This window comes from Lepeophtheirus salmonis, chromosome 5 (assembly GCF_016086655.4).
Source record: "Lepeophtheirus salmonis chromosome 5, UVic_Lsal_1.4, whole genome shotgun sequence".
Lineage (NCBI taxonomy): Eukaryota > Metazoa > Arthropoda > Copepoda > Siphonostomatoida > Caligidae > Lepeophtheirus > Lepeophtheirus salmonis.
Window position 1 is genome coordinate 6,541,968 of NC_052135.2, and position 27,059 is coordinate 6,569,026.

General features: G+C 32.3%; 1 protein-coding gene across 2 annotated transcripts in view; it reads left to right on the top strand.

The window, feature by feature from the left end:
- LOC121118746 (cyclin-dependent kinase-like 4) overlaps positions 1-27,059 on the top strand; it is a 142,257-nt gene that overhangs the window by 18,242 nt on the left and 96,956 nt on the right. The window contains exon 1 of one of the 2 annotated variants that reach the window (XM_040713332.2): positions 8,989-9,268. The exons of the other annotated variant lie outside the window; for it this stretch is intronic. Coding sequence (XP_040569266.1) covers positions 9,240-9,268 — 29 coding nt within the window. The 5' untranslated portion in view covers positions 8,989-9,239. Of the gene's footprint in view, positions 1-8,988; positions 9,269-27,059 lie in introns of those variants that run through there. 2 annotated transcript variants of the gene reach the window in all.

Consider the following 27,059-nt stretch of genomic DNA (forward strand, 5'->3'; position numbering starts at 1 on the left):
ACCCAAACAGTAACTAACAATTTTACCCTCGCAATAGATTTCTACTTATAGATGAATTATGTTAAATATTTCATTAAAACTATATTCTTACTTTATCATTCTATGAGCCAGTGTATTACACCAGATATAATGTATTTATAGATTTATATCCAAAGAATCTTAATGTACTCTAAGATGATGGAAACATCATTTCACAAATTTGTCTATATTTAGACATTGATTATATCTTGAATTAATAAAAAATGCACATACTTTATGTATAGATCTTCATTTATATCCTTTATATATATTAATAAAATTTTTTTATATAAAAAAAACTCAATTTAACAACGAGCATATGTAGCTATTGCTCATTGCGTCATATAAAAAGGAAGAAAATATAAAATATTTAAACAGGGAGCACTGTATATAGTGCTCCCTGATTTATACTGTGTAAATATACATATTTTGACAAGTTCTTAATTATTCAGTCCAGTCCCCTTTTAGGAATGGTCATACCAGTCCTTGGGAACGGTCCTTAAGACTGTCAGTCCTTCAGACTGTTAGTACTAAAAGTGATTAACACGATAATAAATATAGTTGAGTAACGTCATCAAGGACCAAAACTTATAAGTTTCATGCAGGATTGAATTGGACTGGATATATATATATTTTTTTCATTTTTTTAGAGTAAAATTTAAACAGTAGGATTTGTGTGGACATTTATTTAACAAAATCATCTGAAAATAGTGGTTGGAACACATTTGATTCAATATGTGAGCCCCCAGCTCTAAAAATTGCTTCAATACAGACCTTGACATTGTAAACAGACTCAAGCTTGGTCTACCGCTTCCTGATGGAAGCCTCTAGAGACCGGATACACTTTTGAGGAGTAGCACCACACCCCCTTGCCCTCCAGAGGCATCTTTCCCTTCAAAAAAATGGGAGGATAGACTTTGCCTATGCTGGTCACTGCATTTTTGATTTTTAATGCGTATCTCACTAAAGCTGAGACATTTTCTGAATGTTCAGGGTTGAAATAGCGGCTGTTCTGCTTATTCACAGTGGTATCACCGGTGAACCATTTTGTTTTGACTAGATCAAAACTTTGCCCGAATCTTTTTGGGCTTGAAAAAATTTAGGATCTAATTTGCTCTTGCAAACTGTCTCAGCTTACTTGTTCGCCGATAAGATGTCTTGTTGTCCACCTTTGTGATTTTGTATGAATGTAATTCATGATTGAAAATAGTAAAATGTGTACCACTGGATAAGATCAACCCTTTATATAAAGTATATGTTAAGTGTTGTATGAAAAATCAATAAAGAGAAGAAATATAAGTCTATAAAATAATGAATGTGATTTTAGATTGGGTTTAGCAACGAGCATGTGTAGGCAAAGAAGAACTAGTGAGCCCTTTAGAGACTAAAATATTCCCTGGCTCATCATGTCGTATTAAAAAAGAAAATAAATTCAAGGTGTTCTTCATATTCTGAAGATAGAACATCTAAGCATTGAGTAGCTCCGTGTGAGTGTGCTCATAAAAACGGCGAGTAACACTGATATATATACTATATATATCATACTACTTGGCAAGCCGCTTTATGTATTTTCAAAATCTATAATTATTCATTATTAAGTATCATACAGAACACATTAGTTAAGTGAATGTGTTTTGACATTACAAATGAGTGAAAAACAAATGCTTTGCAAAAAAAAAAAAAAAAAAATCCTACACATTTAATAGAAATTGATTTTACTTGATATGCTCAAATATTTTTATCTATTTCTAAAAAGTACTTTTTATAAGAATGAGTAAGTTACATTTTTCCAAACGCCTCTGATTTAAATTTTTTATTTAGTTACTGCATAGATAATCCCAAAGATTCCAAGTAGTTTACCCTTTCCCCCAACTCAAATCTTCCATAGAAGGGAGGGGTGTCACATACCCTCCCTAGCAACGGCCCTGATGTCATACTTTGCCGTATCAAATGGACACTACTGGCTGATATTTTGGAGATTGTGAAGGTTAAATGATTTTTTTAAATGTTTCTTTAGTTCGTCAGATGGAGTTGCACGCACTGATTAAGTATACGGATATTTAAACATTATGATACTACAATTACTGCATCTGACCTAGGAATCTTCTTTGAAGTCCATATACATAAAGTGTATTTCCTTTTCCATGAAAAAACGAGTATCGAATCTATGCACATTGAGTTCAAGAGATAAATTAATTTTAACCCTCAGATATAACCTCAAATGACGGAATATCTTGCCGAACAATAAGTTATTGAATATGGATATGAGTAATGCATAACTCTATGATCAGTGATACGCGTGCATGCATAGATTAGATCTTTTAAAGTAATTGAGAGTGTATATGTGAGTGAAACAAAACCTGTACAATTCGTTTGCATGTAGAAGTTAACTGTTTTAGTTGGGAGGGGGGAGGGATTAAGATCTATAATTTATGCTTTAACAAAACAAAAATAATTATTAATACATATTGTATAATTCATGACCGTTATCAAATTACAACCAAAAAAAAAAAAAAAAAAAAATACAGTAAAACATCATTTAGTATGTCGGATTTAATAAAAAAATATTTCAATTTTAGTGCTCACAAAATACAAATAAAATACCAAGATTTATGCAAAGCAATGCTAAGCTTGAAATTTACATTCTTAGTCAATAGTTTCGTTCACTTTTAGGGCTTTATATTAAGTCTATTCCGACCCGTTGGGACCGGTAAATTGTTCTGTTGTACAGTTTTATAAAGTATAGATGCTGTCCGAACGGAGAGATGATCCCAATTCATGCAAACTTAGCTCGTTTTGAAATGTGACACATTTGTATTATCATTTTAGCATAGGAGCTCTACTTTATTTTAACAAATTTATATCAAAAGCCATCATTTCCTGCTTATAAACTCGTGAATGCGTAAATCATAGCTCATATATAATGCACATTCTCAAAGCGTAATAAAATTTTATATCGTGTCGTATAACTGTAGGACAGCTAAAATGTTTTTCCTAGGCTCTTCTACAGGACAGTTTAGGAAAATAGTTACTATAAAGAACTAACTTTTAAACCAGAGTACTTTATAACAAACGAGCGATTTATACATATATGAAGGACTCTGGGTGCTCTTATTGTTTATACTGTGTAAATATGTCTCATAGAAACACTCCAATAAAGATTAGTTCAAGTAAGATAACCAACTGATGTAGATTTCTTCATTGGTGACCCTAACATTTGAAAAGAATGCCAATCACTAGGGCAAAAGGAACTTTCTGTAAAGTTTTGCCTTGCTCTACAGAGCTCTACTATTCCAAAACCTCCAACGCAGCCCGTCCTAGATGAACCGGCGTCAGAACGATCTCGAATACCCGAGGTATGCCTTCCTCAGTTCGATGAAGAGGACGTAGATACTTGGTCCGCTAGAGAGGATTCAATCTTCAGGACATACAGGATTGTGGAGGATGAAGAGAAGGTCAATATAATGACAGCACAGTCTTTTTAAAGGTTAAGGGACTCCTTATTCAGATATGAGCCGTGAGTATTTGTTTATTTGAATGATATCCTTATTGCGTCCAAGTCCATAGAGGAGCATCGAGCGGTACTCTTTAAAGTGCTGTCAAAGCTCCAAGGAGCAAGTATCTGTCTCTAGGGAGTTAAATGTAAATGGGAAGTACACTCTTTAGATTTCCTGGGCCACTACATCTCGGCAGAGGGAATTAAACCTGTTTCAAGTAGATTTGAGTCGATTCGAGTCTGAGCTCCTCCCAAGTCTCGTAAAGAACTTCAGGCCTTTTTGGGAATGGTTCAATACTGAGCCTATCTAACTACACAAAACCATAGACCCCCTATAGCAAAAGCATACCAAATTTTAATTGGAGGAAAAACAGCAGGAATCCTTTCAAAAAATAAAAAGACTATTTCTGAACAGACTCTCTTGGCCTTCCGAGAGGAAAGTGCCCCTTTACTGCCTTTATTAAACACAAGTCGGAGAAAGAGAACATTGTGGCTGATACCTTGTTATACTGATAGCTGCAGTCAGATCTGAAAAATTTCCCCTCCTTGAAGAGGTGTTACAGGACCAGGCTTTAAACAACCCACGTAGCCTGGATTTTAAAGTGAGGTCTTTTGGGAGTGGTGTTCTTGTCGGTTTAGGAACCGAAAAACATTTTAGAGCTATAGTCTAATCAAACAAATTACAGTAAAAATAGTTTATTTAGCTTACGGTTTTCTAAACCAGGATTTAAAGCTCCTTGACGTGAGGTCTCCTAGTCATTTGCGTGGGTTAATTTGCGAGAAACTGTAAAAAAATGTACACAGGAGTGCCTATCTTGTCAGAAGAACAAAGCGGTAACTCACCCATGGTCTTTTCGTCATATTTCATTTTCTTCTGATCCTCCAATATTTTATACACTTCACATTTGTTGGGCACTTCGTCAAATAGTTACAGGTATCTTTTAACAGTTTTGGATAAGGCCACAAGATGAACTGAAGTTATTCCTATGTGTGATACTGCGACTGAGACCATTTTAACGGCTTTCCTTTCGAGGGATGGATATCAAGATTCGGCATGCCGGTGTCTGTTCACTCCAACAAAGGAGCTCAATTTAGGGGATCACTTTGTGGAAGACTTGCCTACAAGGAATAACCAAGAGGACTTTCAAAATAGACTTGGTTCAACGGTGCGACATTGTTTGGTGACCACTGTTTTTGGTGTTAGGGCATCCGTCCCATCTTTACTGGGAGCCTCATTTTCACCAATGCACCATTTGTTGGGATTAGCTCCCCCTTAATGATATCGTTGGTTTATTCGTCTGATGCACTGAAGGACAGGATCTTTTCATTAGAGTGAGAAATAAGAAGCATTTTCGGTAGAGAATGATTTCTCAGCCTTCAGCCAAAACGAGTCCAGAATTTTCTTTAAATGCACTCATAAAGGGGAGTCATGTGTTTCAAGTAAAAACAGGTCAGGGATCTATCCATTCAAGGTATTCTCTAATGGCACCAATAGGACTTTTAAAATAGACTTGGTGTATAAACGGCGTGACATTATATCGGTCGACCGTTTGAAGCCTGTTTTTGGTGTTCAGGACATTCACCCTAAACTTTTAATAAATTATTTTATATCAGTCAGCTTAGTTGCCACCATAATAATTGTCATTTAAAATCCTTTTGAGTTTTGCCACAATACTATAAGCAAACAACGGAGTATGAGAAAAGATTGAGATAGTAGAAATTTGTAAAACATCTAATTTTTTTGGATTGTCCAAGAAGGCTAAGAATAGCCATTACAGCGGATCCCAGAAGCAGACCTATTTTCAGGGTCTCAAGGAAGACGATTTACACTATCTTCCATGCATTGGTGATGCAAACTATCTATGCCACCTCTTTGTCACACTTTCTTGACCAAACGCTGGGACTGATTTTTTTTGATAGGTTGTTCAAACTTGTACCAGTCGGGAAAAAATGGAACTATTTGACAAAATCGTTGTACCAAACATTGCTCAGATTCTCCCCTGGAATCTGCAACGGGAGCGGCAACATAACAATTGCTCGAGCTCTGGGACTCAGTCAGACATTTGTTCGTAAGGTTAAAAAGGGAATTTGAGGCCTGTTAACGTGATTTTGAGGCACCATCCTCAACGTTAGCTCCGAAGGCACGTCATCCCACTTCATGTGTTCCTCTAATGCCTCAGGGTCAACAATGATACCAACTTAGACGTTCTAGAAACCAAAGTCAAGCCTTGGTAGAAACAGTTGCCAATGGGAGGCCTTATATGCGGGAGCAGGACTCAGCTCCCTGCCACACTGCCAATTTTGACAACTTCTATTGCCGGACTTTTGGCCTCCAAACTTGCTGGATCTTAATCTGGTGGGCACGGTTGAACTACAAACTAACCGAACCCCATGCAACACCAAAGACGAACTTATCAGTCGGATCAAGAAGGTATTTCAGGATTTGCCAAGGGACCAAGGAATGAAGGCATGCTCATGCTTTCAGCCTCGTATAGAGACTGTAATTGAGGTTGAAGGTGACTTTATTGACTAAAATATGCGTTTGGGAAAAAATCCTTTACCCAGCACAGATAACACATGTGCACCATGTAAAAGGAAGACATGTCCAGGGGAAACAGGTCGATTGTCAATTTTGTAATAGGCAGTAGAAGAAATTGATATTTTGGATTTCGTGTGTTTAAATTCGTGGATGAGGAAATACCATGATGTAAAATAAGATTAATTGAAAAAAAAAAAAATGATTAAACTATACACATGCAAAATGATACTTTAGTCAATATTTTTGTAATTTTTAGCATATCAATATCAACTTAATGAAAGTAGTTATATAATACTTAATATTAACGTGCGTACTCCAAGGATATATTTTCATGGACTTGAAAACTGTTTTGTATGGAAAAATATAATAAATCATGTACTTTCATTTTTTTTACGTTAATTTTGGACGCATTTCATATTGATATAATGTAAGGAAGAAGACTTACTTTCTTTGGAACGTCTTCCTTTAATAAATGTTTGTATATGTATACTTCAAAGAAAAAAAAAAGTTCCCTCATTTGTATCATGCGAAATTTACAAGTAGAATAGAAAATCCCATTTACTACCTTCTAAATTTACAGAGGGGGAACCAGGGGCAGTTTTGTTTGTGGATATTTTTTATTACTAATTTTTTAAGATGTGGTCTTTTTTATTAACCATGAGCAAAGGGTTACATGGGTTGATCGGGCCAAGGAGGAAGCAGGTAATCACATTGACAATGACCAATATTATATCTTCTTAATGTTGAGATTAGTATTCTTATGAATGAAAAAAAAAATCCCTCATTTTGCAAAAAAAGTAGTCAAATGCTTATATTAGCATTGGGAAGGGGAATACAAAACTACCAAGATTGTTTTCGTACATGGAAAAACAAAAAATTAATGGAGAATAATTTTGTCGAAAAAATAACCGTCCATAATTAGTTCATTTTGCAAATATTGCACAAAATTAGGTAATAGAATATTCTGGAAATGAAAATGTTATGGTGTAATGTTAAGGTTTATAATTTTATGTCCAAAATGCACCGTTTTGTGGCATTTTTTCTTAAAAATTGAAAATTGACGTTTGATGAAAAAAATAATTAAGAAAATGACAGATATTTTAGTCAATTATGAATTTTTGTGTATCAAATTTCAATGCAAACGAATTTTGAGACAAATTTCTACAAACTTTGTTAAATCTACGAATCCAATATTTCATCTGAAAAAAAAAAAAAACAAATGCGCAATTTTCACTGATTTCTTTTTTTGCCCTAACTTTTTTAATTTTTGATAAATTTAGAAAATGCTGTTATTTGCATAGTTGCTTTTTGGGATGCGAGTCACTTATTGATTTATACTTTAACTGCCTTATCTAGTCTCCTTGAGCTCCAAAAAACAATTTTTCTGTTTTGAATATAGAATGAGCCACATTTATACGATTCCCCAAAAATCGGCACCCCCGTCTTAGCCTGATCATGTTTAAAAGATAAAAGATGCAAAATTTCAGCCTCCTAGATCCAACGGTGTGGTCACACATAAATATATACCAGTATACAGATTACTTAACACTACAATTGATAGTGGATCAATTAATAATTAGATGAATAACTAAAGGAATTGTATAGTAAAAATATGATTAAAATTTTTGGTTTGATTTATACCTCCATAGATTGACAAACTCTTCTGTTATCTTTTTATATCTCAATTTTAGAAAATTCTAAACAAGTATAAAGTATTCACCTAGCAATATCGAAAAAAATAATACAAAGGTAATTTTAATTGAGGGTGAATTATATATTTCTATTCTACTACGAATTATCATAAATTTCTATAAATAAATTATTCTTATCAATCCTTTGAGTGCGTCGCAAACTGTATTGAAAGTAGCCAAAGTTCAATGCAAAAAAAAAAAAAAAATATATATATATATTTTCAAAAATTTCATATTTTTAACTTAATTTTTGAAATTTTTTTGTAAACAGCAGTAGATTTTTTGAAATTTTTTCCAAAAAATTTAATTTCATGTGGATAACTATGGATTTAAACTTTTTTTTTTTCCATTTTTTGAGAATATTTATAGAAAATTTTTTTCCAAAAACTAATATTGGAAATTTCCTTTTTGAATTTTTTTACAAAAAAATAATATTTTTAAATTTTTTCCAAAAAAATAATATTTTTAAATTTTTTCCAAAAAATAAATATTGGAAATTTCATTTTTAAATTTTTTAACAAAAAATTAATGTTTTAAATTGCATTTTTAATTTTTTTTCTTCAAATCAAAATTTTTATAATCAGCTCTAAATTTTTAAATTTTTTCCCAAAAAATTTTTATATTCTGTGTACAGCTTTGGATTTTGAAAAAAAGTTAGTTGCTATAATTTTTTTCAAACATGTTCCTGCGTACGCCCTTGATATTGTCTCTTCTCATAAATTTAACTACCAATTGGTGCAAATATGACTATGAAATAATGGCTTTGATTTTTACTTCATATATTATACATAATATATGAAGTAAAAATAAATTTGGATTTTCTCCTTTTCTTCGTTTTTATTCAATATTGTTTTTATGTTGACTTACCACATATACATAAATATGTAATTTTTTTAAAAACAATTTTAAACTCATATCGAGGACTTTGTTTTAATGCATGCGTATCAGAGGGGAGTTTTATAAAAAATGACGCCACTTATAAGATTCATCTTTTCATTGCTCTACCTACAAATAATGACAAATATGGATCTTCATTAAATATTTAATAAATAAATAATTACGTTACTATATTGTCAAAGGTTAATTATTTTATTTAATCCGTGTCCATGGAGTATGTAAATAGTAAATACGAAGGGAGCCTTCGTATTGCCAACACAATTGTATGTACTCTCTCTTTGTAGAAGAAGAAAAGAGGTAATGAAATTAAAGCGAGTAGTAGAAGAAGGACCTTTCTAATTTTTGACAGTGTAAAAAGCCATACCTGTAAGGTAAAAAAGAAATATCAGGACCTTCTAACACATACACAAATAATGAAAGGAATGAACGTCGTTAGTTGTTAGTCTGATAACGTTAAAAAGGGATACTATTTTGTTTGTGATCCTTGTGCCCGATCCCATATTAAAACCAACCTATTTCCGTTTTGCGGTTTTAAACACCATCAAGATGATGGAAATTCGAAGCTAAAAACAGGAACGTAATAAATAGAACGAAGAATATGATAAATCAAAATCTACATATGCAATGGTAAGGAACGCTTTCTCATAAAATACAGTCTGCGTAACTGAAATCTGAGCAAATGTTACGTAGTACAAACATATTTAATCATTTATCTCAAGAACAAGAAGAGAGTTAAACTTTAATTTTTTAATAATAATAAATCATCATATAGTTTATACAATATGATTCCCATTAGCTACCACAGCAGTCTCCAAATAGTTCCTAAAGGCAGAGTAGGTCTTCCTGATGTAGCCCTCCTAGATTTTCTCCCAGGCTGTAATGATGAAAGTCTTCAAGTACTCCACATTCCATTTGGAGGTTCCACAACGCTCCATATGCTGTAATCCAATGGATTCAGACCTGCTGGTGGGGGGTAACATGGATGAAGGCCAAAAAAACATATATTGGGCTCAAGTCAAACGTTGTGCTTTACATCTTAAAGTTCACCCAGATACCTCAAATCTGTACCTAACTACATGCACAATGGTATTAGAGCCTCAAATGGTTGACAATATTTCCTTGCAAAGCAAACCCAAGATGATGTTTCCTTTTGTTTCTTACATGATTGAAATACAAACAGAATATTAAGCAAGTTACTTTCAAATTTTTTCATCATTACTCCTTACTCTCCATTTTAAACCTTGTATGCTTGTTCAGATTTCGGTTACGACCACTCTATATACACAAGGGATTTTTGTAAAGTATGCAATTTATATATATGTACACATAGACCAGGGATTCAATAATAAAATTATCCAAATTATCGCTACACTAAATTATGCATTACTTGATGCATTGACGGATTGCAGTGTTCCCTGGTTTCATCCTATTTTTATATTTATTAAGGATGCCTTGTTTATTCGGTAAAGTCTGATCTTAGAACCTATCCGATCAGGACTCAAGACCAGTCCTTAAGACCGTTGTCCTCCAGACTGTTAGTACTCGAACTAATTTTAATTAGCAATACAATTACATGATATCATAAAGGACCGAACTATATAAGTTTTAGGACTGATATATAGGAGTAAATTGTACTGGACCGAGACTCAACTAGACGGTACTGGAGTCTCATGTCCTAAATACAGACCAACACAACATGAAATCTGTTGATATAATTGTGGACTTAGTTGAATATATGCCGGTATGCTAAAAAAATCGAAAATTAATATGGTCACCCTGACAGTTTGAAGAATGTTTGGGAGAAGAGAAGCTTAGATGTCATCATATTTACTACAAATTAATTGCGAGCAGCTATTTGAGGAAGGAAGTAAGCACAAACTCCACTCCGTATTTAGTGGTAATGTCGATCCTCAATTTCACTTCGAGTCCAGAAAGGGCTCTGCAATAAATCATGAGTGTTCCTTTTCATCTCTCAAGGCTTTCTGATTACTTTTATATATATATATGTTTGCCCTTCAAAAACAAAACAATAATGATGATAGCTTAAATTCAGATTTATGTTGCAACTACAAAATACCTCTTCCATTATATTAATCTATGATGATAGAGTTTTATACAACTCAATAATAGGGCGTCAATCAAAATGAATGGCTACCCATCGAGAAGATATCTCTTTCCTCTGCAAAGCTTGCTTCTTTGTATATATGGCACAAGTGTTCTTCTGTCCGCAATGTGGAGGATCTCAGCACTTGCATTTTTATGAGGGATATAGCAGGATAATTAAAAATCATGGAAAATAGGTCATTAGTGTGGCCTGCAAGATGATTTCCTCATCTCAGTTTGAGTAAAAGCCAAAAACTGTTGAGAACTCCTGTCATAGGATGTCCCGTTTTCGGCTAAATACTTTTTTCCCTGGAGAAAAATCTTTTTTTCAAAGGAACAATAAAAAAGTTGACTTTAATTTGAAAAAAAAAAAATGAGATTTGGGGTCGAAATTAGCCATTTCTATGGCCTTTTGTACCATCTCCAAAAGTATGATGCTATAATTTAAAAAGTATACTTTTTATCAAAACTAATATTCTTCTTTTTTTGTTCAAAACCTATCTCTTCAACTAGGGATAAATTTGGCTATGTTATGTTTGATAAAACAGGGGCTTAAAAAATTATTGAGGTGATTATTATTCTATATTAATAAGCAAAGTTTATCTGTATTTATGCATGACTCTTTTGTACTCTATACAAAATGGTACTCCCTTATTTATATCATATTCATATTTTTAATCTAGAAATAACAATGCTGTCGTTTTAATAAAATACCGCAGACGTTTTGTACTTAGGATGAAGTGTGTATACAGGGATCACTTTTTTGTAAGTCAGCGCTCTAGAGACTAAAGTACTTCCTGGTTCATCAGTTGTAACATCATTTTATTTTTTTTCACAAAATCTTATAATTGCTCTTTCATTCTTTAGAAGAGAACACGTCATATGAATTAATATATATATTCGTTAGTTACATATGAGTGTGCTCATGAAAAACGGAGAGTCACACCCAAGATTTGTTCGGGGTTATTTTATATATAATTATTGGCCAAAATTTATCTTTTAGCCAACACATAATTAGTTTGAGAAATTCCAGATACTACTACTAGTAATTATTTAAAGTAAGGACCCTAAAAATGGTCAATTTAGATCCGAATAACCCATTTTACAATTAAAATGCCTTCCCCCACAACAAAATGGCTTTAGAGGCTTCATACTTTTCAAAAGTTACTTATTTTATTGTTCTTGTAGTAAAAAAAAGTATTTGTATCCTTCGTTTCAAGATTTGTTTTATGAATGCCACCAGTGTTAAGGTGGGCCAAAATTATCAAAGAAAAAATTCATTCAAAAGACTCATTCGAAACTCATTTCATAAGTGTCTTGAAAAGAAAGATATGGGTTTCTTTCGTTACTGGTGTCAAAGTGGCCTCTTCACCCTCAGAAAGCTCTTTACATCCACTTTTTACATAGCTCTCTGGAAAGGCCTTCAAAGCCACTATCAGTCAGTACGCCATGACAGAGTAAAACATCTGCCACGGTTCCCGGGCCTTCTGCCGCCACCAGGAAGCCATCATTGCCACTAAGGGAGGTTACATTAATGATTAAGAGATCTCAAAAACACATCTATTTATAGTATTAACTTTGTTGAAATTCTATTGTTAATTAATAAATTATATCTTGTTGAATATTAAAATTCAAAGTATTCAGGTTCTAATGGACCACTCGGTATTTACAGTTATGTTACCCCATGCTGCGTGCATCCACTTATTCCCAAAATACGTTAAGCATTGAATCGTTTAAAGACTAATACAATTGGTATGACAGAAACATCGTACACTATACCTTTTTTTCTATTAAGAAATTACAAATAGGTGCTGTTACATGATACTTAAAAAACAATAACAATAATAATAATACCTCTTACTATAAAAACCGTATCTAATTAAAAACTTCTATAAATTTATTTATTACCTATTTTAAATTATTAGAGTCTCGTAAAACAGGAATCAAAACTAATTAATACATAAAAACATACCGAAGGACTATTAATATTTGTTTAAAAAATTTAGGATGAGGATATTAGGTTCGTTTAATGCTAGTTTTCATCTTTTTTTTTTGTTTTTGTTTGGGTGGGAGGGGGTTTAGTCCCAAAAATTATAGACACCTTTTTATAATTACTTATATTCATAGTTTTATTTTATATATATACTAGCAAAGTGTTGCCGGGCCAAGGAGGGAGCGGAAAATAACATTGACAATGGTCAATGTTATTTCTTCTTCATTTTTAGAGTCGCTCGGTGTGGGAAATCATTACAATAATATGGCGAAATTTTCAAAATCCATAAAAAATTACCGAAAATAAAATTGTTACAAGAAATTTTATTTTCTGTGAACTGTTATGGATTTCTAAAATTTGTTTCCGAAAAAATATAATTTTTGGAATTTTTTTCCAAAAATTTAATTTCTTATGACAAGCAGTGGATTTTTGGAATTTTTTTATTAATAAAGCAATGTGTATTTGTCTATATTCTGTCTCTCACTGTTAAAATAAACATACCATTAATATTACAGACTATTCCTTTTTTAATCAGAGGAAAAACTTATATATATAAAATATTTAATATTAAAAAAAATGATTCTATTAATATTTAAACAAAAATTCAGAAACTAAACTTGAAATAATACATTTTTGGAAAAAAATTCAAATATTCAATTATTTTCTTAGCTGTATTATTTGTCCAAATGACGAAAAAATAAATCTTGATAAAAGCAAAAATTCCTTTATTATATTGGATATATTATGTATTATTATACATTTATAAATAATGTTTTATAAACTTCAAATAAAATATTAACATATCATATAAGCATGAAAAATTTGTTTAGATGAGAAGTTCATCTTGTATATTTGTCAAAAAATTGCAAAATCGAAATTCGCTAGACATTTGCAAAAAATGGTTTTACATTAATTTAAAAAAAAAAAAGAAGAAAAAAAAATAGTATTTATTGCCATTGTAAAGGGGAAAACAAACCTACCAAGATTTTTTTCGTACTTGCAAAGCCAAAAAAAGTTATGGAGAATAATGTCTTAATAAAAATAAGCCCCGATAATTGATTCATTTAGGTAAAAATTGCATAAATAAATGCAAAAGAATCTCTAGAAAATATTTAAAAACTTTATTTTATCTACGAATCCAATATTCCATTGGAAAATCATTTTTTTGCGCCTGAAAATAAAAACGAGACTGCAAATTTTACCCTATTTTTTTTTTTTTTTTTTGTCCATAAATTTTTTGTTTTTAATAAATTTAGAAAATTGTCCTTATTCGTGTATTTTTTTTTAGACAGCAGTCTCTATTTGATTTTTAACTCAACTGCCTATCCAGCCTCTTTGAGCCACAAAAAAACAAATTTTGTGTTTTTTTATTGAATAAGCCCCCTTCAATGACCCCCTCCCCGAAAATCTCCACCCTATCATAGGCTGACCAAGTTTCAAAAGAGGCGTCAATGCAAAGTTTCAGCCTGCGTGGGCCAACACTGTGACACCTATAAAAGACACACACACACATTCAAACTCTATTGTATATTATATTATTAACTAGAGATGTTAAAAAAGTTAACGGCTCAAACTCCCTGGTCTTTACTATTGAAACATTCATTGCTTTCTATAATGAAATTTTTACATTTATCTAAGAATCAAATAAGATCATGAAATATCTTTTCGAAATAGACTCATAATCTCGGATTTTGTACTCCTTTGTCCTTCTAAACACGGTTCGTTCATTATTTCCTCGCTATTAGCCACTTTTCTTCTGATCTATATCTGGGTTACTACATTTAATTCTATAGGCAAAGTTCGAAGCTATTATGTAGAACATAAAAAGACGCCCATTATGTCATGCGGTAAAATCTCCAAGAGGCGAAATTACCAGATGCAAAAATGTACATGGTAAAATCAACGGTCACAGTTACCTACATATATATATTATATCTAAGCTCACCGAACCTCAACCCCATGTACCCCCGACAATATCAGATCCGTATGCAACACAAAACCTTAGAAGGTGCCTACGATCCGGGAGGACTTCCGGAATATACCAAAGGAGACTCTCATCAAGACCTGCTCACTTTATGTGGTCTATTCGAGGCCGTTATTGACGCCAATGACGACTATACTGAATAATAAGAAAAAATTATACAATTTTCATTTGTTTTTGGTTTTTAAATAAATCGGACGATTCGTTTAGGGACAAATCCATATTAAAACCATTCGTTTTGGATGTGAATTATAATTTGCGCCCTCTATAACTAGCAAAGTACATTTTGTAAACTACAGCCCAATCTAAATTCTTAGATTGAAGATCGATGAAGTCTGGAACTACCTGATTGACTGACTGACGGATTCAGCTAGGGGGAGGGGAGGGTTAATAGTACTGGACAACCAGTCATAGTAGTGCTTTTGATCTTCCCCCTGGGGTCCTTTGTCTCTCCATTAGGGCATTTTTCAGCTCTACAAACCTTCTTCTCTCAATTCCTGACATCTTTGAGACCTCAGCATTGCTAATATCCAGATCGTTGTTCCCCAAAATCCTCACAACAGGACACCTCCCTTCTACCTCTGAAAATCTAATAGGCTTGAAATCTTCTGTTGTGCACTCTATGGCGGTGCTCAACATAAAATAAAATATGAAATAACCATTAAAACTTGGGTACTAAATTTTTCTTGCATACTGTTATGTCTAGTGTTGTGTAAGTCCTCATTTATTCGGTCCAGACTAAGAATGGTATTTAAATACAACGGAATAATATTAATTCAATGACGTAACGAGGGATGGAGTTTCCCTTTTTTTCAAGGACTACAAAGTGGGACTGGACTCAACAGGACTGAACAGAACTCGACTGGACTCCAGTTTTCGTTCTAATATAAGGATCAACTCAATTCCAGTTATAACAACTCATTTCGTAGGGGTCATATTGTGTTATTTGAAAGGAGATGGGTATATACATATTTTTATATCTATTACGTCATGATTAGGAATACCGATGCCATGACTCCAAACTACAAATATACTATTAACATTTCTTATTTTTGTGTCTAATTAAGAGGAATGTTTTTATATTAACGAATAATATAATTTTAAATGAGATTAACTATGTATGTATGTATATACCATCATTTTCTTGTATACATATTAGATAGATATAAATAATGATACCTGATCTAAGATATTTGACTTTTATCGACTTGAAGTACATTCCTTGAGTTGTTATATATTGACGCATAATAATGTTATCCTAAAACATGGAGCAGGTTGAGGAATGTTTGTAACAGGATGCAAAGGTCAGCACCACTAGCTTAAGAATAGTAGATTTGGAGGATGCAATTATGAACGTCGATAATGATCCTCGATTCCGAGAAAAAACAGCATTTGACACCTTAAACAAAGATCCTTCTATGTGTTCTTACCGTTTCGTACCTTTATTATTAATGCCATCGTCACAAGTGGGTGTCGAACGATTGTTCCCTGCTATAAAATTCATTGTTAGGGGCTAGAGAGGGCATCAATGAGGAATGAGTGAGTGCAATCCTTTTCTTAAGAGCAAACTGGGATGTACATAATTATGAAAATCAAAACTATACTAATTAGGTTTCCAATACTCCTATGCCTTTGTAGATATGTGGACCTCTTTGTATGGTTTAAGAATATTATTTCATCTTTTTTTTTCGTAGTGTTCATCAAGATTGATTAAGACAGATTTCAATATACGTGTACATATACATATCTATCCAAGTGTGTGTTGTGACTTGCCAGATTCAGGACTAGGACTTGAAATTATCGTTGGACTGTGGACTTGATCTTGAGTTTTGGACTCTCCCTGAAATTTATGCGAGTCTACAGCCCTGGATATTAGAGTTGATGTAGGACTTATTTAAGACGAAGACCCTGTTCAGGCCATGCTGGTTCTATCTATTCCAGTCCAACTTGTCGTTCCTTAACACGTTACTTTTACCCTATCACGCAAACTTTCACAAAAAATGTCTGAAAATATCTTGTAGTTAGCCCAATAAGTCAATCATACCAACTGTATTTTTCAAAAACATTTATATTAAAGATAGTAAAGAACGCTTCCGTTTACCTTTTGTGATAGTTATACTTAATTTTTTCTTTACATACATCCCTTCATTCAATATAATATATTATAGTATCGAGTAAAATATTATTTTATAAATTTTATTGGTAATATTTTATTATTTGTACATGATAACCAAACTTTCTTCATTTAAATAATAAGATGGCCAATATATATAAGCGTTATGGTGGTCTGAAAAGCATCTGACCTCATCGTCAAGATGGTAGCATTCGTAAATAAAAGCTAAATACATCTATCTTGCTTCGGTTAACAGTTACTCACGAAAGTTTCAGCCATTTTAGACGCTCAGTTCTTATGTAACAGTTGTTTGAGTGAGCTGATGTGAGCGTTTCTGTAAAAAAGAACAAACTGGAGAATAGGGCGCTTATTAAATATTTGTTTTTGAAAGTGAAACCTTTAAATAAATTCAAACAATAGTTGACATATATAGGCTTGATGTGTTAAAATTTGAGTTGGAGTAATTGAGCAAAAATGAAATAGTTTCTTCTGAACAATTATTTCGCATTAAACGGGGCGTATTATTTGGACAGATTTCAGAGATGGGAGCATCGATCGGAGAAGTGATTAGAGTTATAAGGAGATCATGTTGAAAAATAATGAGAAATCCAAAAAAATGTCTAGTATCTTTGTTAGGTCAGGAAATTTTCTGACCATTCTCGTATATACGAGGGAATCGACAATTAACAACAAAAAAAAGTGGATATTTTTGTGTTAGCGAGATAGTGCCAAGTGAAAGAAGGTAAAATTGATTACCTCGTCATGTTATTTAGGTGTATTTGCTTTTTTTAAATTATTATAATAGAATAAATTATATAACTGAATTCCAATGAGCAACAGTTAAGGATTCGTCCTAAGATTGGACTGGACCAAATCAACAAGGACTCACACAGCACTAACGTGGACATATAATGATTGTTTGAATGTCGGGTTATGTAGATAAAAATGATTAAATAACTGATATTTGCAAATTGAGTCCATCAACAATGTACGAACGTTATTAGTATTCAATTATGTATGTGCTTATGTTGTAGTTAAGTATAAATAGGTTATTTTTCTGTTTCAATATTGTAGTTCTAATGTTTCTGACCTATAAACATAGAATAACTTAAGTTATGCACGAAAAATGGTAGACGTGTTATGATTATATCAGGTTTAAAAAGTAGGTCTCTTCCTCTCGTCTTGAGTTAAAAAATGAGAAAAAAATCTTGATTACTTCTTGTAATTTATTTGTTGAAGGAGAAAAGGTCAAACGTTTGAGAGTTTGAAGGCAGACCTAAAGGGTGCACAAGGATTTTTTCCAACTCAATTTTCTCTCCATCCAGTTATCTGATTCAAAATTAAAAACAGATTCTGAAAGCTTGATTGATTCTGATATATTTTTTTAAAGAAATCACTTCCACCCTCTACACGAGGCCGAAAGCACGAACGGAGCTTATCCACTTGGTGTGTTGGTAAATCTGGCAATTCTTTATTGATCTGACAGATAAGTTTATCTTTGGTCTGTCTTTCAATCGTTCCCCACACACACAAAAACAGCTGATTCAGATCCATCAAGTTTGGAGACCAAAAGGGCGGAAAAATAAAGCCATCAAAATTATGTTGGAGCCCTTTGATACTTTTTTTCGAGGTCTGGTAGGGAGCCAAGTCCTCTGAAAGCTTCAAATCCTCTCCTAACCATGCAAACGAATGTCTCACTGAGTCCCAGAGTTTGATCCATTGTGTTGTTGTTCCTCCCGGTGTGGATTCCGACGAGGTTTCCGTGCCTTTTTCAAATATTCGGGACATTGAACTTTTCGATTAATTCACTTTTTTTTTCAATTGGCGCAGGTTTAAAAAACGTATCTAATAAAAAACAAATCAGTTGCGTAATTTCCTGCTTTTGCCCAAAAGAGCATACCAATTTTACGGCATAGATAGCTTGCGTACCCTGTACATACCTATAATAATAAAATGAAACTGGGTTATCTTATTTTTAACTTGTTCACATTTTCACATGTAAAATATTAAAATATAATGCATCAATTTTTTGTTAAAAGTTTTTTGTTTTTCTTTTCATTATACCTATCTGTGTAACTACGTACGCACTAGGGTATTATTTGTCTAGATATATCTAACAAAGCATTTTAACCTGTAGAAAAAAAGGATAGAAAAGATTATTTCTTTGAAGCAATTGATAAGAAGAGCCTGGGAATGCGTACAAAATATAGGATTCAATGGGTAATAACTCCAACACTACTTATGAGTCCATCCTTATTTAGGAATAAAGACCGATGTCCGTTCCAGTTCAGTCTCGGTCCGGTCCTGCCTAGCAGTCCTGAAAACGTATAAAGTTCAGTCCTTGATGACCTTACTCAACTTTATTTATTCTTTATTCAATCAGTTTTAGTACTGACATTCCTAAAACCGGACTGAATTGGAGTGAATAAATAAAGACTTACACAACCCTAGTCATAAGATGCTTATATTTTATAAATACTATCCGTATTTCAAGGCTTGGATATTGAACATGAAATTCTTTCTGTTCATTTTTGAACGCCTAAACGATTAAAGATTGAATAACTCCTGAGAAAAATCGTTCAATTTGCCGTTAAAAAGATAAATTCTGCTAAAAGAATTACATAAATATAGAAGAAAAAGGATTTATGCTACCTCAAAATTGACATCTTGCGAATAAAATAAAATAAATTTGGACAAGGCATGATCATTTAGTCGTTGTTCCGTTTTTTAAAATAATAAATGGAAAGAAATTAATGCTTGAACCTAAATTTTGCAAAAATAAACAGGGTGAACAGATTCAAGTCTTAGTGTATGTTAAATGAGTACTGCGGCACTCTAGGATACCTATGACTATATTTACCTAGAAATTTACCTATTCTGACATCCAATTGAATTTAAAATAAAAAAAATCATCATTGGGGAAACATGTTCTCCGGATCTAAGCTTAAATTTCGGTGTTCCTTTGGTCAACAATGTGTTAGTAAACAGCATCCATTTTTACAGCCATGAACATGTGTTTTTACAGGTGTTATATAAATAAAGTTATTATTATTATTTGCAGTTCATATTATGAATATTGTATAAATGGGATATTTTTATTTTATTTTTTTTGTTGTTTTTTTATCCAGTTTGAGAAACATTAATTCAATCTGTCACGCCGTTACATTTATTGTACCACGCAACTTTTTCTCAGAAAATTAGCAGAAAAGAAGGCTCAAAATCTGTTCGTAGCGATTAACCAATTCTTCCCAACTAGGAAATTATTATTCTATAAGTGTAGGAAATTGTTTCCAAATTTTAAAGCTGTGAACAATTATCAATAATTATTTAAATAAAATCCCATAGTTGGCTATATTTGGTTAACTATCCACTGATTTTGGGTAATTTTCCCTCTTGTTTTTGGAAAAAGGATTGCACGATACAACAAAGGTAACAACGTGGGACTGTAGATCATGATTACTCAATGACTAGTCCATAGCATGAAATGAATAGATTGCCTCCAATGATGATTTTCTTTCGAATTTTAATATCCTAAGAAAAAAATATATAGTAATACTATGTTTAAATACTGTTTGATATCCAAGAATAGCTACTAAGGATCCCTCTATCTAGTCAAAACCTAACAGGAACTCAAATTTCAAAGGTTAAAAGGACTTTGAATTTATGTCAAATTACTCCATGGTATCATGTTTTTAATTCGAGCATGAATTTTTAATATTTCATAATGTTTTGAGTCTTAATCATCGTTTAAAATCGTAATACGTTTTGCCGCGATGCCAGTTCCATAAATACAATTTAAACGTTTAACAGTCCCTGTACATCGAAAATACAAACCTTAATTTGATGTTCGATAGGTAATACATCTGGCCTACTAGATTCAACTCGAGGACATAATAAGGGGCTTCAAAAAACATTCCAGTGATTACCAACAGGGACTCCTCTGACATCTTGTATTTTGATGTGCATTGTCAAGGGATCTAAGACAGTTTATATCAATAAAAGATACAAAAATTGATTCAGTAAATGCTAAATTTTATGTTTAACATACAAAATGATATAAGACTTGACAGTAATGAAAAAGGCCCTTAGTACTTTCACCCTATAATATTTTTCCTCAAGACATTTTGTCTGAAACCATTTTACCCAGTGGTTGAGTTGTAAAATCAAACCAAGGGGGGATGGGTTCTGATTATTGGGCGTTCAGAGATTTCTCCCTGGGATTTTTTTGAAAATATAGCTCATTAAAATTTTAAGGCAATATGGGAATGGATATATATAGCTTATAAATGAATACATATCAATAATGATGATTTTAGACCATTTTCATTCAAAAGAAAAATACATCCCCCCCCCCATCCCCAACAAATATAGCACTGATTTTACTTGCCTTCATGTATAAATAAATTAGGTTTATATGATGTCATTAGTATATTTTTTGGTTGAAATTGATGTTCCCTTTGAATTTTTTTAATAAAATATGCAATATTTATTACTATAAAACGCACTAAAGGATTGTTTACTGTTGGAAAAATAATGAAATTATGTCCCAAAATTTCAATGCAAGCATAAAATGAAAGTCTCAATATGTAGTGAATTCCAATCAGAGACAAACTGGTAATATAATAAGAGAAACTAAAAATAAACGAACACGACAATGATTCAAATGGATGAAGTGTTAGTCACTTTTTCCTTATCAATTATCATTAGATATGTTGAATGATGTACATTGGAAAATACTTTTGCATTCACGAATATGCATAATATAAGGCTAGAGCACCATAACATCGTTATTTCAATAAAAAACTACTATTTAATGGGTTTTATAGTAATACACATTACATATTTTGATTAATAAATTCCAACGGAACATCAATTTCAACCAAAAATAAACAGTAACGACGTATAAACCTGATTTATTTACATTTTAGTGCTAGTACCAGACATTGCCCGGAGTAATTGAGCGTCCGATAAAAGAAATTTTTTATTTTAATAATAAAGCTAACACATTCCTTGGTGTTACTCTCTATATTTCTTTAGCACACTTACACTTAACTACTCACTCAATACTCAGACATTCTCTACTCAAGAATAAAATAAAAAATAATAACAGTGATAAGAAATCACATGATTTGTTGAGCCAGGGAGCACTTTAGATCGCTGCTAAACATCATCTTAAGTAACATTCATTTTTAAATTATATATAAAGTACTTCTTTTGTTTTCTATTTTAATATGAGTGGAACTAAACGCCTGGGAGATTTAATTCATTTTATACAGTGCTTCCTGTTTATATTATACACCTTTTTTGTCAATATAATGTATTGCGGTATGATATACATCATGGAGCATTATATACAGTGAACCCAGTGACTCAGTTTCTTATACATATATATTCAGAAATACAATAATTATTTTTTACTTATTAGATGGCTCTTAAGTTGAATCAATGCTACTTTTTAAAGACTTTTCCGCAACAATTAACAAGTTTTTTGGCAAAAAAGCACTCAATTCAATTCTACATTTTGGCCTCATTTAACAAAATTCATTTCTATGGTATTGCTTTTGCGTCTGATTCAGAATCGTAGTTAAGATTTAGAAGAGGGCAAGACGATGACATTTTAGTATTGATACATCCCTACATACAATATTTAAAAAGAGCATGATTTGGAAAAAAATAATTTGTAATGATTTTTGTATATCCTCTGTGTACAACCTGCGCCCTTACAAGGTTATACGTCATATAAGAAATATTATTATGCATGAATACATCATAATATTGAAATATATTTAAGGGATTTTGCACATTAGTTTTTTTTTTAATCATCATAAAAATTGTAAATTTTGATCATAGTCATCAAGTAAATAATGACTCGTTAGTAGTACCGTTGAGAGAAGAGACAAGGCTAACAACTAAGGTTGTTGACTTTGTATGAAGCAACCAAATAGCTTTGAGGACTTATTATATAATTTACAAAATATTACATATATTTGAAGTGTGTATTGTCATCATTTTATTTTATGAAATATTAAAAAAAGAAAAAAAGAGTTAATCTATATAGTCTTTTTACTGATTTCATAGATTCTACAATGAAACAAAAACGAAGCCATATTGGAGACACATCTTGTATATATTTTTTATTTTTTTCCTTATTAGAATCCAAAACACTCGAACAAATCAATCTGAAACTTATGAAGTAGACGTATGAAATAAGGAAGCATGTTCCTTTATTATTTTTTTGGTCTCCGATGTCATTAAAAGGGTGTTATTGACCGACATCTCTTGTTCTCTCTGTCTCTGCACTCTTCTTTTCTCCCTTTGTTTCTTTCTATATCCATCTCTCTCCCTCTCTCTTTTGTTCTACCTTCATTCTTTGTTTCTATTGCCTTTTATTTAGTTCTGCAATGGAGGCATCCTCCCCTAGAAGTTAATAAACAAAATGAACATTATTTGCCTTAATCTGATCTGTAGGAAACTTCATATAATTATTTTAAAATAAAAAAAACTGAATTATTATTTTTATCTTAACCAGTCATCAGGAGTACATTTATTGTTACTAAGAAAAAAAAATCCCAAAATGTATGTTTAAAAAAATCGGAACCCATTTACAGCAGTATATGCTATAGCTCTGTGAATTGTAATTTCTTCAAAACTGGATTGATATTTTCCAATTCTAAACGAAAGAGTCTGTCGCTAAAATCATATTTTTTTTTCTTCTTGGGGACAAAATGGGCCATGTCCCTAGATAGTAGGTAAGTCTTTCACAGATGATTGTCAATATTACTTCAAGTTGTTTGCAGTCTTGCAAAACATGGGCGAGACTATATTATTAATAGTGTTGAGTTTCGGTTTGGAAATCCAAAAGTGGTCTGAGAACCATATGATTTTAACTAATTCAGTTCAAGTTTGCTTTGGACCGAGCTCGTAGTACAATTTGGTTTTGGTTTGGTTCCACAAAAAAATGACATTTTTTTACATTTCAGTATTGAAGAACAATAGAGCGAAAGAAATCGGTCTCAACTGTATTTCAACTTTAACTAATATAGATATAGGAGCAATTAATTTAATTCTTAAGAATACTATTTGGGTGTTTAATTATCCTACAAAATGGCCGACTTTTTAAATGTTTTAAATTCATATCTTGATTTCGTCTCACAACCTTTCTTCCTCTAAAAAGAGGCATAGAAAAGGGATCAAAAGCAATTATTAATTAGTTAGCCCATTCTTTTTCTTAACTGTTAAGCATTTCGTACAGGGAATTTTGCACAGCTTAGCAACGGCTAACTCGAGTTTGATCAATCAACGTTCATTATAAAAATGAGATTGTGACAAGAATATACGTAGACAGCTCACAAAAATACAAAGTTATCCTCCAGGGTTTTAGGGATACAATTGTGTAACAAAATTTTGAACAAAATCTACAAAGATTCGTCCAATATATGTATTAATATACAATAGCTATATGCAGATCCTTTTTATTCATGTTTTTCTAACGAAGTGGAACTACATATGACATAAAAATAATTTTGAACAAAAATCAAGAAAGGAGACAATCCTAATTTAATATTTAACTACCTAATACATACCTATAGATAACAGGCCAATATGTTTCATTGACCCATTTAAGTCAATTATAGACTTTGTATTCAAATTTGAGGAAAGAGTTAAGATTTAATAAAATTTTAGCTATAGTTAAAAAACTTTATTTTATGTAAAAGATTATATTAGGCCCGACATGCCCTTTTCAAATAAAATCCATCCATTTCTCATTTTTTTATTGTGACAATCAATTTTGGTTACTTTAAGTATATGCGACACGCCCAAAAGGTTAATAAGAATAATATAATGATCAATTATTTGTAGAATAATATAAATTTAATCCAAACTCAAAGTTGTCCCTTTCATCTTGTTTTTGTGTTGACGGGCACCATTTGTAATATTGTAACCTGATACTTGTCAAATATGAACAAAAATTCCTAAATAGTTATATTTATGAGGGATTAAGATTTCGTCGTGAATTGATTGGTTAATCACTTAAAATTGAGTCGTTATCTTTATCATTCTATATATTTACACTGTTTGCATAATTGAAAAACAAACATTTTGAAGAGTGGAATTTTAATGAGTTTAATTTCGGAAACCAGAGGAGCACCATTAATTTGGGACTCATTGAGTTCCAAACCTTATCAATGGATGCCTTGAAAGCTTCGAAATTCGTTGCCTTTGTCCAGCAGGCCCTGAACAGTAGGTAAATTCTAGTGGGTTGGCTTCTGCCATGTATAGTGGGCACATTGTTTTCGGTCAGAATGGAATATATGTTTCCAAAAAGGACTGTGTAACCTTTATTGTGGTTGCCGGTGCATCTTGTTGAAGCTCGTCTCTATGCTACTACCGTCATTAATAGGCTTCTTGACTGTGTAAATGCCGAGTGGTTCATTAAAATTTGAACACTTTGAATTTTAAACTTCAACAAGATATAATTTCTTAGTTAACAATAGAATTTCAACAAAATTAATATAATAAATAGATGTGTGTCTGAGCTCTCTGAATCATTAATATAGCCGCCCTTAGTGACAATGGTAGCTTCCTGGTGGCGGTAGAAGGCCTGTCACCCAATGCAGAAAAAACCCTCTGGTATGGCATCCCAGTGCCAGCTGATAGTGGCTTTGAGTACCTCGGTGTTTGGATGACGGAGACTGAAGGGTGCCCCTCGACATTCACACGAAAGATGTAGTCGAAGGGTTGCCATCAGGCCTGTTGGGGGACCAAAAGTGTCCCAAAAGAGTACAAAAGAACATTAATGTCTCATTCACAAGAGTTTTGTAACGGAGGAGATGGGTTTCTTTCATTACAAAAATGGCCTCTCCAACCTCACAAGGCTTTTTCTAGTCTTTTTTTATTGCTCTCTGGGCAGTCTAGTGTGAAACCCCAAGATCTCTTGCAAGAACCCTCATGGACTTGAGATAATTTTCCTGGGCGGTTTTCTTTAACTCCTCCGTGTACAATTTAACCTTTTGATAGAGCCTTCTTCCACTCCATCGTTTTAGACTTGCTGACGCCGAAAAAGGAGACGCCCAAATGCTTAGAGTGTGGGAATGGAAATTTTTCCATCAGGTTCAAATGTAATTTTCTTGACTTGTACGTAAGATAAAGAGCTCAGGTTTGTTTTGATTTGTATGCTTAATTATATTCAAATATGAATTAATTTCAATCTCTTATACTTGATTGGTTAAAGAATTATTAAGTGTTCAGATTACAATGGACCACCCGAAAGTCTACCTGTTCGACTAAGTTAAGTTTCGGATCTTTGTTGTCTTCTGTGCGACGTAGAAACACAATCTCGATTCTTTTGTTTCTTTGTGAGGTCATTTTCGATTGATTCTGTTAATTTTTTTGGAGGGCCTTCGTCAACAGATTTTTCTTATTCCTTTTTTTTATTAGTTTCCAGATTTCAAATACGTAGCCCGTAAAGTAAATACGAGCATTTGGTAGATGTATTTATAAAATGATATCATTTCATGTATTTATGTGTACAAGCTCATTACTCATGTTAAAACAAACAGGCTACGTTTATTTCTCAATTCCCCCCCTCCCCCCCTGTTACTAAGTATTCATGAAACTACGGTAACATTAATATTAACGTCAATAAACAATTTATTAGGCAAAATTTAGTCAGAAAAAGAGTTTAAGTATAACTTCCATCGTGAAGGTATACATTCAAATCTAAATATATACATACAGTTGGTCACAAAAATATATTTTTGTAAGTATATATTGAGTATTGTATAATGTTGAATATTATAGGTAAATGTGTGTAGGTTATTAAAAATAGATATATGGCTCTGGGCCATGTTTGAACAATTTTGTTTGTAGACACCTTAAAGAAAAGTGTCGTTCTATATTTTAGATATTTCAATTTATATGTGTTGGGATTAGGTCCAGAGAGCCTAGACCACTCTAAGAGCGTTACAATTTTAACTGGATTCGGTCCAACTTCGGTATGGACGGGAATTGTAGTCAAATTCAGTTTTGATTCGGTTCTGGGTCATTTTTTAAGGACATTTTAAATTAAGGGGAAAAATGAACATTTTAGAGATTCAGTCCACAATCTTATTTCACTTTTGGACCAAAATATAGATTCAAATCGGCAGGACTCGAGGTATAATAAATCTTTATAGTTTTTTTTTTTAAATTTATTCTCTGACATTTTATTTTTCCCAAAAATATCTTT